The sequence below is a fragment of the Rissa tridactyla genome, chromosome 22 (assembly GCF_028500815.1).
Source record: "Rissa tridactyla isolate bRisTri1 chromosome 22, bRisTri1.patW.cur.20221130, whole genome shotgun sequence".
Classification (NCBI taxonomy): domain Eukaryota; kingdom Metazoa; phylum Chordata; class Aves; order Charadriiformes; family Laridae; genus Rissa; species Rissa tridactyla.
Genome location: NC_071487.1, coordinates 6,035,535 through 6,048,947, shown reverse-complemented (window position 1 = coordinate 6,048,947; position 13,413 = coordinate 6,035,535). Strand labels below are relative to the sequence as shown.

At 54.3% G+C, this 13,413-nt stretch overlaps 1 protein-coding gene across 21 annotated transcripts in view; it reads left to right on the top strand.

The window, feature by feature from the left end:
* TCF3 (transcription factor 3) overlaps positions 1 to 13,413 on the top strand; it is an 85,478-nt gene that overhangs the window by 22,180 nt on the left and 49,885 nt on the right. The window contains exon 1 of one of the 21 annotated variants that reach the window (XM_054182370.1): positions 4,511 to 4,574. The exons of 19 other annotated variants lie outside the window; for them this stretch is intronic. In XM_054182370.1, coding sequence (XP_054038345.1) covers positions 4,547 to 4,574 — 28 coding nt within the window. In that variant the 5' untranslated portion in view covers positions 4,511 to 4,546. Of the gene's footprint in view, positions 1 to 4,510; positions 4,575 to 13,413 lie in introns of those variants that run through there. One more of the 21 variants, XM_054182371.1, reaches the window with a different exon arrangement.

Genomic DNA, 13,413 nt, shown 5'->3' with positions numbered 1-13,413 from the left:
TAATGCAGCTGAACTAATATGATTACATTTCCAGATTTGGGTAATGGAATAACAAGTCAGGAAGCTCTTCCCCCCCCCGCTTTTTTTTTTTTTTTTTTTTTTTAAAAAAAGGAGAATTTATGTCACTTCCAAATTGTCCAAATCTCCAGTTGGGAAGATCTTTCCCTTTCTCAGTTACTCTTGGCACGAGGACTTTTGCTGCCATGGCCGTGTGTGTGGCACCCCCGTCCTGGAGTAAGGGTTGTTGCGCTTCATGCACCATGCCGTGGTCGGCCATGGACCCGGAGCAGCCACAGGGTTGTTCTGGCTGCCCAAAAAGGTGGGTCTTCGCTTCCCTACGAGAGCTGCCAGGCCGAAGGGGCCGTGTACGTCCCCCCGTGCTGCGTTTGGGGCAGGACTTGCGCACACCTTGGGCAGTTTCGCCAGCATCTCGAGGCGCGTTGGCTTTGCTCACCTCCGTGCTCGCTCTCAGATTTCAGAGGAGCGATCTGGAAAACAGCTCAACCAAGTCGTCTCGCAATGGCAACTTCCTTTCTAAAAAGAGAAGGATGTTGCGGAGTTAGTGGCTTCCCATTATTTTCCCCAATTTGAGTGCTTTTCTTGCCGTCGGTCCCCCAGTGTCAGGCTGTGCAGTCTGCTTTGGTTTGGAGACAGCTGCCGGGACACAGGGAGTCTCGGAGCCCCACAGGCTTTGCCTTCCCGAAGCACCGAGCTGCTCCATCCCTCCCGGGGCGGGGGTACCGGCTGGTGGAGCCCCAGTACCTGCTGGTGGAGCCCCCGCACCGGGACGGCGCTGTGGAGCGGGAGCGGGGCCGTGGTGTTTGCCCTTCTTTGGGTATGCTCTAAGAAGGTAGTGAGTCACTTTCCATCGGGCCGATAGTTACCCTGCTCCTGTCTTGTATTTGTGTTGTGTAGCCAGCAGGATTATTTATAACTTAGCCAGCATCCCGAGTCTATTGTTTCAGCAAAGAGCAGGAATGACTAGATGACTTCCTGAGATTTTTTTTTACCACCCCCTCATTTTTAATTTTTTTTAAAATCTGCTTTTCCTTCCAAGTATTATATTCGCCAGTTGGATGCTTTCCCCCCACATCTTCCCCTCCTAATTGTGCATTTGTGCTGCTGACAATCCCACTACCGGTGTTGCTTTAACTCTTAAAAACTCTCCTGGGAAAAGCTGGGGTCTGTGGCCCGGGAGGGCTGGGGCACCTCCGGATGGCACGAGCGGCTCTCACTGGCTGCGCAGGTGCTGAGGACCAAGGCACGAGGCTCCAGCAGTGCCGTTAACGGGAGGGTGAGCATCTGTGCACTTGCAGGAGTTGCGTTGGACACTTCGGGATGCCGTGGGTGCCTTGGGATGCCGTGGGAGCCTAGGGACGCCATGGAACCCAGGTGCGGGGTCGGTCCGGTCCAGGCCACCAGCACAGGATTGCACCTTTGCCTTCCCATGCAGCCTTTTTGTCTCTGCCCCTGTGATGGTGTTAATTGGGGCGATCCAAAGGTATCACCTGAGCTGCGCAGGCCAAAAGCCATTTCCACGCTGGGGGAAGCGACGCATCCAGCCCTGGGGAGGTGGCAGTGGTGGGCACGGAAGAAGCGGGTCCTGAGCTCCTGTCCTTGTGTGTGCTTGCCCCATGGCAGTGGTTCCATCTGAGCAGGGTTCGCCCTAAATCCTGGAGCTCTCCCGGTTCTTGTCCTCCTCCTCTTTGTCCATCTGCCTGCATCTAAGTCACTGTTGGTATTGCAAGGCCCAGCAGCGACCACAGTTTTAATTAAGCTCTTCCCTGGAAATCGGTGGGAAATAAAGGTGTGCAGAATGGAGAGAAGGGTCAGGGCGGGTGGTTTGCTGAACTCAGCCGACCTGAACTTTTGGGAGGGACCTGCGGGTTGAGCTTCCTTGGGGAGCAACACCCAGGGCCCCGACGGCTGCCGGCCGCAGCTCTTCCTTGCCCAAACAGCCCCGGTCCACTTTGGGTCTTCTTGCTTGAAGCTGAGGCGTAAGAGCCCAGCTTTGGGTTTGGTTGAGTCGAATTCTCCTTCTGGCCGAGTGGGATGCTCTGAGGTGGAGCCTCAGCAGAGCCCGTCCCGGCTGCGTTTCCTTCGTTAGCTGCTTCTCGGCCGTGATGTAACGAGCAGCCGCTGAGGTTAGAGCGGCTGCAGCCACGACCTGCAAAAGCGACCCGGGGGCGAAACAGCTGAAGAGGAAGGAGCCTTTGCTGCCTTGTGGTCAGCAGAGATCCTGCAGAAGTCCTCTCAGTTTCTGTTAGTTCAGAACTCAAAACTTCAGTGCTCGTTTATTTTTAAGCTGCTGTTTCGAGCCGAGGTGCCTGCGAGCCCTTGCTTGTCCTCTCCCCGTTGGTAAAAGCTGCCTCGTAGCCCCTCTGGCTCTGGACCCTTCCCTAGCGGGGCTGCGGGGAAGCGGTGGAAGGGGCTGGGGGTTGCTTGGTCTGTCTCTGGTTCTCCCCCTTCTCTGGGCTAACGGCACAGAGGTGTTGCTCTCCCTGCGCTGAGTTTCCAGGAATTGCCCGGCTCCGCAGGGAAGCACGAATGATTCAAATGGAGCTGTGCCGTGCTGGAAACGCCACTCAGGTGTGAGCAGCTCGGAGTGGAAAATGAGTCCTCGGTTCTGTCCTGTGGGGTTTTTACATGCTCTTAGTAGCTGCGTTTGCTTTTCCAGGTTTCTTGTGGTGCAGAGCACTAGGTATGGGTCAGAAACCACCGGAGTGTCGCATGAGATCCTGGGCTTGGGTCGTCCATGAAGGGCCTGGGAATTGAGGCATCTCAGGGAACTGACGTCCAGAGCCATGAGCTCACAGCAGACTTTCGGGGTCATGTCTAGATTGCTTGTTGCAGTCAAAATTGGAGGTCCCTTGGGCCAGGCACTGAAACCGCTTCATGTAAGAGCTGTGTCCCAAAGCCTTTACAGCCAAGTGGAGCCGTTTCGGGTTGCGCAGGAGCTCGTGCATCCAAGAGGATGCTTGTGCCGGCTGCTGGGCTGCCTCCCGCTGGTGCCTGGTCTCGTTCCTCTGAGGTTTCCAAGCTGCTGTTCCCTGGCTAAGGCACCCTTGTGCTGGCTTCTTCCCAGCCCAGACACTCACTTATTTGGGTTTTCTCCCCTAGCTGGAGTCTACAGGCAGTGATCTCCCAAGTCAAGTGCTGGGATGATTCCCCACCACCGCATTTCCCTGGAGCAGTGGGAAAAGCTGAGCCTGGATGGCACCGAATTCCTGCTCCCCGCCACTCCTCAGGTTCCTTTCGGCTGAAGTGCGTGGAAAATAAAGCCGAGGAAAAAGACGGGGAGCTGTGACTTATGCTCCCCACTGTGAAACCACTGGAGCCCAGGACCTCTGAGAGCAGGACACGTGCCACATGGTGAGGAGGGCTGAGCATCAGCATCTCCTACAACACGCTGCCTCTTCCAGCCCTTCTGGGTCAGCTCCAAAATTGAGAACAGCACTTCTCCCCCAGCTTGCTTTGTATTTTTAAAAGCACTGTGGTTTTTTGTTCTGTTTTCTTTAAATAATTTTCTAAACAGTTGAAACTGTAGGACTGGTGCTTTTTTACCCAAAGAAGAAAACTGAGAGATCAGTGAGACGTTGTGGTTTGGATTGCCAGTTGTAAAGATTTTTGTGCGCTCCAGCGTGCAAAGCTTTCGACCTGGTGAGCATGAGTGCTCGTTCCAGGAGGTGGCTCGACAACACGTGGGTTAATAACTGGAGATTTGTCTGTCCACGCAGGTATTTAAGGGATAATCTGTGTCGCTTTATGTTGTGCCAAGAGTGACTGTCTCAGCACTGGTCTCTGCTGCTGCATTTCCAGCTCTGCCCTAATTTTTGGGCAAGTCTCTCCATATGTACAATAGCTAGAAACAGTTTTGTTCCCTAGAGAGGCTTTGAGGTTTAACATTTATAAAATGCTTTGAGATCTGCAGATAAAGGAAAGCAAGACAATAAACAGTGACCAGGGCTGTGCCAAAGAAATACCCTGTATCACCACAACAGAGCCGCGCAGGACTGGGTGGAGATGGCTTTTGTTAGAGGGCAAACAACTGCTCCAGGAGCCGCTGCTGCAGGCTTGGTGGGGAGCCCCGCTAGCAGGAGGGGTGCAGCTAAGGCCCTAAAAGGGCTTGTGTTAAGGAGGTGAAATCTGCGGATAAGAGCACAATCGAGGCACATAGGTGAGGTTTTTTGAGTTTGCCCCCCATGCTTCCTATGGCTCGGGGTGCTCTCAGGCTGGGAGCAAACCAGGTCTGGAAGAGATGCTGCCGGATTGCTCTTTGCTCTCCGGGCAGCACATCATAAAATCCCTCGGTAAACTTAATCCACTCCATAAACCTCGTTAACTTTCTTTTAACTGCCTCTGCTTGTCCTTAGAGTGAACTCCTTTATAGTCCCCCAAACAAAGGCAGGCAGGAGTGGGCAGGGACGGAGGAACCGGGATTTGCGCTCCTCCCCGGTGCTCCCGGGCGGGTGGGAGGAGCGGGCTGGGGCTCGGACCGCTCGGCACAGGGGTGCTGAGCTCCTCGGCTGCCGGCTGCTCGGTGGACATGGCATCCCAGAACAAGCTGTCTTGGGGTAGGTCTTTCTGCCAGACATCTGGCGACGCTGGGATTTTTTGGCAGAGGGTGGGAGGATGGAGCGCGAAGGGAATAATTCTTAGTGGATCAGTTGGGAATTCTGCTCTTGAGGGATTTGGAGGTAGGTGGGCTGGAGTGTCAGGCTGGAGGTCTTCAGGGATCCTTCTCTCCTCCTCTCCACGCTCTGAGTACCTGCCTTCCAGTACCGTTCCGCTTTTGGGCAGGAGGGGAGAGCATTAACGTCGCTTGAGGACACAGGCTCCTGTTTTGGGAGCAAGAGGCATGGATCTGCAAGAATAGCTCATCTTTTTCTGCCGCTTCCCGGCCTTCCCCCGGAACCTACATCTAAGTCCCTTAAAACCTATTAAAGCAAACTGCGGCGAGTGGCACGGCAAGAGGAGCGGGGTGGGTAAGCTGGATGCTGGCTCCGGCACACAATGGTGTTAATTGCTACCCGAGGGTTTCTGGAGTGAGGGGGTGACCCGAGGTCCCCGTGCTGGGAGCCGGGGGCTGGCACAGTCAACTGCCATAGCCGGGTGTGTGACACAACCTGGTTGCGAGGTTTCCTCCCCCTATAACGGGCTTGTGGGATGGTTCGAATTTCAGCTGGTTTTAGAAACGAGTTGAACTGATGCCCAGCTCTCTGGAGAGGGTCTTGCTTTAATTCAAGTGGCTCGTGCATATCTGGTTTTAACTTGAGAGAAACCAGTTTATCTGAATCACTACAAACGGTGCCTGCTTTGAAATGAGGTGTGAAACCTACACCGCTTAGTTTTAATTAAATGCGGGTTGGTGTTTAAGTGAGGCAGTATGCTGCGTGCTTCGTAGTGGACAGGCTTCCCCCGGGGATGCCGGGGAGCAGCTGAGGCTTTGGGATGCTGCTGAGATAAGGGGGAATGGGCAGGATGGACGAAACTCTGGAAGCCCAGAATTAACTTCCCAGCAGAGAGTTAAACCCCCGCCCGAGGTCACCGGAGGTAGACGTGTGCTCCTCATCCTCATCAGAGCAGCACGGGCAGGAGCTGCACAGCCAAACCCTTGAGCGCCATGGATCCTGGGCACCGGAGAGGTTTACAGCCGGCTTGTTTTCCCCTTGATTGCCTTTGGGGTCCGGGAGAGCAGCTGAGACAGGTCACACGGAGGCAGTTGTCCCCTCCAGCCTCTGAGCTGCTCCTTCTGCCGCGGTGGCAGAAGCAAACGGGGCTCTCGCCTCACCCGAAGAGCACAAGGTGTGGAGCTGTGGTTTTGCAAACAGCTGAGCTGGCGGTCCCTTGGTGCTGGCCGAGGTCTTCCTCTTCCCGTCCGTCCTGGCCTGCCCCGGCTTGGGGGCTTCTGGGGCACGTTGTGCTCCAAATGGGGAACTGATTTTCATTGGGTTTCCTGCTCTCTTACACGTTCAGCAGCCCCTGGAAAGTCCAGTGTGCCCCGGACCTTGCTAAAGATAAATGCAGGGCGAGAAGGGCCCTTTCCTTCCAGAGCAGCGAGTGCTGCAGTGCCTTGAACCCCCTCATGAACCCGGTGTGGCGAGGAGCCGGAGGAGCGTGGTCCATGGCCGGGGTGTCCCCAGGAGCGGAGGTGGGAGCTGCCAGCAGAGCTGGTGCACTGGCGGCAATCCGGTCCTTCGGCGATGATTTTGGTCCTTCACCTTTGCAGGGTTTTCCTTGCAGTACTGAGGCTAGAGGTGGATTTTAGTGGGTTTTTTTCCTCATTTTTATACATATATATTCTTTCCAAAATTTGAAAATGCTGCTGCTTTTCTGCGGGGCAGCAGCTTCTCCTGGTGAGCACACGCAGCGTTCCTCCCAGGGCTGCCGGGAGCCACCTGGTTTGGCTCTCACCATCCCAACAATCTGGGAAGCTCCAGGTTTTTAACCCCCTTCAGACAACCAGAGCTTCAGTACTTACGGGTCGGGCTCCGGCACAGCTCTTTTTGTTCATGGGGGGAAAAAGTTCCTTTGAGCTTCTGGTAGTTAAGAGAAAGCAAACTTTAAGCAAAATATCAGAGAAACTTCTTAATGGTGAGTTTTACTAGACAGTTCTGTTGGCGTTCCTGATAAGAAGTGTTACTGCTTGTCTAGACAAAAGCACTGGGAAACAAAACATCATGTAGAGGAGAGACAGACAAGATAATCTAATTGGTCTCTTTTTGTCTCCAGCTTGTTCCTCTGAATAGCGCAGAGCACTGATGTGAGGAGCATTGAAAGGGCTTGGCCGCCGAGTGTGAAGCCAGGCTGGATGCTCGCGCTGGCTGCAGAGCAGGGGGAGAAATCCCACTCCCCCCCTTCCCGGCAGCGCTGCGTCACCCGTCTGCAACCCCAGCCACGGGCCGGTGCGTGCCCAGGGTAACGTGAAAGATGTAAATTAGGTGAAATGTTGCTCCTTAGTGTTGTCATAGTCAGAAGAATAAAACCCGCTTTCGTGACATCTTCATGGGGCTTCGTAGGAAGTGTGCGGTGGTTTTTTTTAGAGTTATTTTGTTGCTCAGTGTGCGAGATCAGACGAAGGAGGACCAGCTCCTGCCAGCCGTCGTTAAGTGATGCTTAAGTTGCACCCAGGAAATGGTTTGAAATGTGCACACAGGAAAAAGCTGTTGGTTAGTCCCAGAAAACAGAGGAGCCGTGCTACACGTTGAGTGCCATCTACTGGCATTTCATCTGTGGTATGGATGTGTTTGCCCGGGAAGAGGGAGAGCTGTCGCGAAGGTCAGCAGGGGGGGACCTGCCGTGAGGTTTATGGAGGGAGGGCTCGGTGTGCCCAGCCTGTTGGCAAGGGGACAGTGAGGATGGGCAATGTCCTTGTTGGCCATGCAAGTTGTAGTCCCACCCAGTGCAGGAGGAGCCCAGAAGTAGGTATCTGCTGAGGTTGACACATCCCAGCCTGAGCTGGATGCTTCATACCATACCTCCATGGCTGATTTAACACGGGATACATCCATGCTGCTGTTCGTAGAAGCTGTGCCACTCCCTGTTTCTGTCCCTTCCATTCCTGTCCCCTCCGTTCCTGTTCGTTCCCTTGAGCTAGCCCCAGATGCTTCTCTGCCTACTGATCCAGACCAGGTGACAGGTCTCGATTTTTAAGAAACCAACCCACCGCCACCACCTCGGTCCCTTAATCTCTTCGCCTGCGTTTGGGCTAATAAAATCATAGAATCGTCTGGGGACTTTTCAAACCATCAAGTCCAACCATCAACCCAACACCGCCAAACCCACCACTGACCCGTGTCCCTCAGCCCCACGTCTGCCCGGCTTTTCAATCCCTCCAGGGATGGCGACTCCACCACTGCCCTGGGCAGCCTGGTCCAGTGCTTGATAACCCTTTCCGTGTAAAAATTTTTCCTAATATCCATCCTAAACCTCCCCTGGCACGACTCAAGGCCGTTTCCTCTTGTCCTGGGAAGGGTGCTGCCTGGAGATGGGTGTTGTGATCCGGTTTTACTGACAAGGGGAACCAGGGCACAAGGGGCTGGAGCAACTTTTTGGTGTCCCCTGGCTGACATGTGATAAGAAACAGGGTGTTGGAGGCTGATGGACAGCCTAAACCCCTGGTGCAGTGCATGAGTGGTTTCTCCTGAGGTCAAGAGGCTGGTTGAGACCTTGCCTGATGGGCTCTATGCCATCTACACCATAAGCCTCTGTAGACCTTAAAACAAAAGCTGGTGATTTTGTATCTTTTTTTCAGGCAACCTCTACCTGTGAGTTGTCCTTTTGGCTTTAGGGGAGCGAGAGGAATTTGGGGTATGGAGTATGGTTAGGCAAAGATGTGGATTCCTCGCAGGGGAAGGGATGAGTGAACATCTTGAAGTGTTTATATTTAAAGAGGAAAAAAAAAGAGTCGTGGTTCTTGGAAATGGTGTTTCTTAGTAGCGAGTAGATCGAATACAGCCCTTTTTAATGCAATTTAAATAATCGATGGTATATGCAATTATGGAAATATTTGGCAGAGCTCTAAATAGGTCACATCTGTCCTTAAACTGTTCTTAAGGTAAATATCTCGCCGTGCTGTGTCGTGTTGACCAAATTCTGTAAGAACTGGTCCCTGGGAGGGAGAGCTTGGCTGTGCATGCAGTTATCCCCAACACTCCGTACCGTGTGGACTGCTGGCACCGGGGTTTGCTTTAGGGATGCCTTAGTAAGCCTGGCCTGTGTATGTGGGGCATTTTCAGCTACTGAAGTTTGCAATCCCGCAATTCCAGCACTGTAACTGTGCCTGGCCGGGGGATTCGGCATCAGAGAGGTCTTGGTGGCTTCTGCGTTGGCCACCAGCTTGCTCCCATGGGCCAGGATGGCAGCCGTGAGCCCGCTGCGTGCTCCGCGACGCTTGTCGCGGGAGAGGAGAAAGCAAAAAGACGAACCTTTGTTGTAGCGACCACAGTCTTGAAGTTATTTGCAAACAAAAGCTGGAGCGGAGGGCTTGCCCCAGCCCTGCCGAGGGAGGCAGGTGGTGTTGAGAACACTTTGTTTGGGAAAGTTTTTCTCATTGTGTCGAACAATTCTTCTTAGATGATCCTTCCTGTGGGCTGAATCATCGTCTCGGGGAACACGTTAGTTATCCTAGCCAGCCCCGCGGCCGCATCCTGTGCGGTCCGGGGCATCCTGCGCTGCCGGCGGGGCACCCAGCGCCCCGCGGGATTGCAACCCATGCCTTTTGGTGCAGAATAAATGCTCCTGGATGTGCTTTTTTTCTTCAACCTTCCTTTGCCCTTTGGGATCTGTTTTTCCCCCATGCTCCAGGGAAGTTTGCAGCGTGAGTGCTGGCTCGTTAGCAATAAAGCATACAAGTCATTAACCACCATCCCTCTCCCCGGTAAGAGAAGCCTTACAAATAAACTACCAAGGCCACTGTGATTGTGTGTGTGCGTGCTTGGCCGTTTACCCACGTAATTTCCACATTATTTGGAAACGGTCTTTAATTTGTCTAATTTTTAACTGCCTCTGGGCTGCCTACCTGCTGGCGCCGGAGCGCGGTGGTGGCAGGGACGCACGACTGGCACTGCTCGCTGCACGCAGCTGGGGAAGCCGCCAAGGAAAGGCTTTTTGTTTGATCTGAAACATCTCCCTTGCAAACTTTTGGGTTTGGGTTTTTTTTTGTCAGGTATAAAGGGGTGTCGGTGGGTGAGAAGCTCCACATGCCCCGGCAACGTGCGCTGGCAGCCCAGAAACCCCCCGCAGCCTGGGCTGCATCCCCAGCAGCGTGGGCAGCAGGGCGAGGGGGGGATTCTGCCCCTCTGCTCCGCTCGGGGGAGACCCCCCTGCAGTGCTGCCTCCAGCGCTGGGGCACCGACAGCAGAAGGACACGGAGCTGTTGGAGCGGGGCCAGAGGAGGCCCCAGAGATGCTGGGAGGGCTGGAGCCCCTCTGCTGGGAGGACAGGCTGAGAGAGCTGGGGGGGTTCAGCCTGGAGAAGAGAAGGCTCCGCGGAGACCTTCCAGCCCCTGACAGTCCCTAAAGGGGCTCCAGGAAAGCTGGGGAGGGACTCTGGAGCAGGGAGGGGAGCCACGGGACGAGGGGGAAGGGTTTGAAACGGGAAGAGGGGAGATTGAGATGAGATGTGAGGCAGAAATTGTTTGCTGTGAGGGGGGTGAGCCCCTGGCCCAGGTTGCCCAGAGAAGCTGTGGCTGCCCCATCCCTGGAGGGGTTCAAGGCCAGGTTGGCCGGGGCTTGGAGCAACGTGGGCTGGTGGGAGGTGTCCCTGCCCAGGGCAGGGGGTGCCACTGGGTGGGCTTTAAGCTCCCTTCCCACCCAAACCATTCTGTGACTCCATGATAAGTAGACAGGCTTTTGTCCCCTATTTTGTTGCTCGGTGAGTAATGAAAAACAAAGTGGGGAAAGATTTCTAGTCGCCAGCAAAAGGACAGTGTTCTGGTTGCATCTCTGATACCGTAATTTTATTTTACATTGCAAATCAAACAATACTTGGAAAGATGCAAATCAGAGCGGAAACAGAGGTATATGCTTCTAAGTAAAGTAGTGGGGGTGTATGTGCCTATTCCGTGCTTCTGCGTGGATGTGCAAAATACACAATTGCCTGTGAAATACGAAAGGTCAATACGTAGCGTCTCGGGGGACCCACAGCCGTCGTATTTCATTCCTCGCTGGCATCGGGCTGCTGTGCGCGCTCAGCAAAATGAATTCTTTCTTTGGACAACAATACGTGCGTTAGTGTCGAGTGTCTGCATCTTTCATGAGTGTGCAACTTCGTGGTAAAATAAATGAGCTGGAAAAAACAGGATGTGGATTTACTCTCGCTCTTCTCCCCAAAGCTTTCTGTTTAATGGAATATAACCTCTTGCTTTGTGAATAAGCCTGTGTCTACTGAATTTAAATTGTTTTGTGGTAGCAAACATGTTGATGTTGTTGAATGCATGTGATGCAGAACATGAGTAAAAGTTCTCTACAGGGCTGTCTTCAAGTTTGAGTTTGCTTGCAGGATTGCGGTTCCCCGGGGCCCTCGGAGGTCCTATAGGTGGACGTATGGGCTTCAGGCGGGGGCTTCTGAGGGGCACGAGTCTGGGATTCGGGCCAAGGATGTAACTCCTCATAGCTCCCGGGGTTTTCATATTTAGTTAAGTTTCATCCCTGGAAATAGTGAGGAGCAGCATTCGGTGAGCTTGGGTTGAAGGACAGCTGGGGAGGTGGTGGGGTGGCACTGCAGGTGTCCAACACCGCGTTTCCCTACGCTGAGATTTACTGTCCCCGCTTTCGGTGGGTGAGTGTGTTCTCCAGCCTCCTGTCGAAAACCAGTTTGGGGAGGGCCAAGGGGCTTCATAGCACCCTCCTGGTAAGGGGGTCCTGCAGGATGGAATCTGAGCCGCCTCCTCCTCGGTTGGTTTTATCATGAGCTGCTCCCAGCAGCTATAGGTGGCTCATCCCCAGCCATGGGCTTATCCCCAGTCGTGGGCTTATCCCTCGGATGTGGGGCAGCCCCTCATGCTTCTCTCACCCTCTCTCTGCGGTCCCTGCAGCCCTGCTTTGCCACGTCCCAGAGCAGTGGGACCACAGGGCTGGCCGACCGGTGGCAATGGGGTTCCCACTGTCACCTCACATTTGGGCTCTGTTTCCATCCACGAGGAGGCCAGCAGAGCTGCTCCCTGGGGATATTTAAAAGACGGGCAGACGTGGTGCTGAGGACATGGCTTAGTGGCGGTTTTGGCAGTGTTGGGTTGAGGGCTGGACTCAATGATCTTAAGAATCCCTTCCAATCATAACGATTCTCTGACTCCTCCGAAACACGCGTTGATCCAAGGTGCTAGCAAAGAAAAAGCGAATTCTCTGACACCTGTTACCGGTCTGACTCAAACCGATGTTATTCTTGGCCCGTTTCCCTGCGCTTTTGTTCCTTAGGCCCTCCTTGACATCCCACTTCTCGCAGAGCACCGTTGGGCTGTTGAGCTTGGATGGAGGCTGGGGACAAGGGACATGGGGAGGTTTGTCCCACAGAGGCTGGGGACAAGGGACGTGGTGGGTTCGTCCCTTTTGAAAGCACCGACTGGTCGAGCCCTGTGTTGTCCTCCGTCCCCTTTTCATGCTGCTTCTTTGTGCTCTTGTTTGGTCATCACTGTGCCTTTGTTTTTACAGCTGGGGGAAATGTTTTGAGCTTTAAAGTTTATTTTCTTCCCTCTGGTTGTCGTCACAGGTTTGTTTTCTTTCTCCCTGTGGCATCTCGCTGGCTTTCCTAGGGGCTGGGAGGTAGGACCGTCTCTGCTCTCCATCCCGTCCCGCTGGAGGGAGTGGGCTTCTTCCCTGCACTCGGGAGGCCCGGTGGCTTCGCTGCCTTCGGAGAATCACAGAATCCCAGCCTGGCTGGGGTTGGAAGGGACCTCTGGAGATCATCGCCTCCAACCCTCTGCCAGAGCAGGGTCACCCAGAGCAGGTGGCACAGGAACGCGTCCAGGCGGGTTTTGAGTGTCTCCAGAGATGGAGACTCCACCACCTCTCTGGGCAGCCTGTGCCAGGGCTCTGCCACCCTCAAAGGAAGGAAGTTTTTCTTCATGTTGAGATGGAATTTCCCGTGTTCCAGTTTGTGCCCGTTGCCCCTCGTCCTGTCCCCGGGCACCACTGAGAAGAGTCTGGCCCCGTCGTCTTGTCCCCCACCCTTTAGCTCTTGCTGAGCAGTGATGAGATCCCCCTCCGTCTGCTCTTCTCCAGCTGAACAGCCCCAGGGTTCTCAGCCTTTCCTCAGCACAGAGATGCTCCAGGCCCCTCATCATCTGCTGTCCCCTCTCCAGCAGTTCCCTGTCCTTCTGGAACCGGGGAGCCCAGAACTGGACCCAGCACTCCAGCTGTGGCCTCCCCAGGGCGGAGCAGAGGGGGAGGATGACCTCCCTCCACCTGCTGCCCACGCTCTTTTTAACGCACAATCACTGGGTCTCACTGGCTTTTTGTTAGTTTAATAAATGCCGTCCAGTTTGGCCTGTCCTCCGGGGAGAGGGCGGCCCAGCAATTCGGTGCTGCCGTGGACCACGGGACTGTGGGTCCAGTCCTTGGCAGCGCTGCAGACACTGGTGGTGGCTGTACCATGGTGCAGCGTTGTCCCACCGCCGGCACTATGTGCGGTTGTTTTGCAAGGCCTTGATGAGGTTTGAGCTGGTCCGAGTGATTTATTTCCTTAATTCTGACTTTAAGCTGGCAAACTCTCGTTTTGATTACCAAAAATCCACCCCCAAAATGCAGTGGCGACCTTCCTGTAGGGTCTGCAAATAACACTTGTTGGGTTTTCTTTTTCAAACCTTCCTCTCCCCTGTACTGGGCAGTTTTATACACTTATTTTTCTCTTCTGGGGTGTCACCCGAGCACCCCCGAAACCATCCTGGGGGTGCCTTGGAGCCTGCCCCGTCCTTGG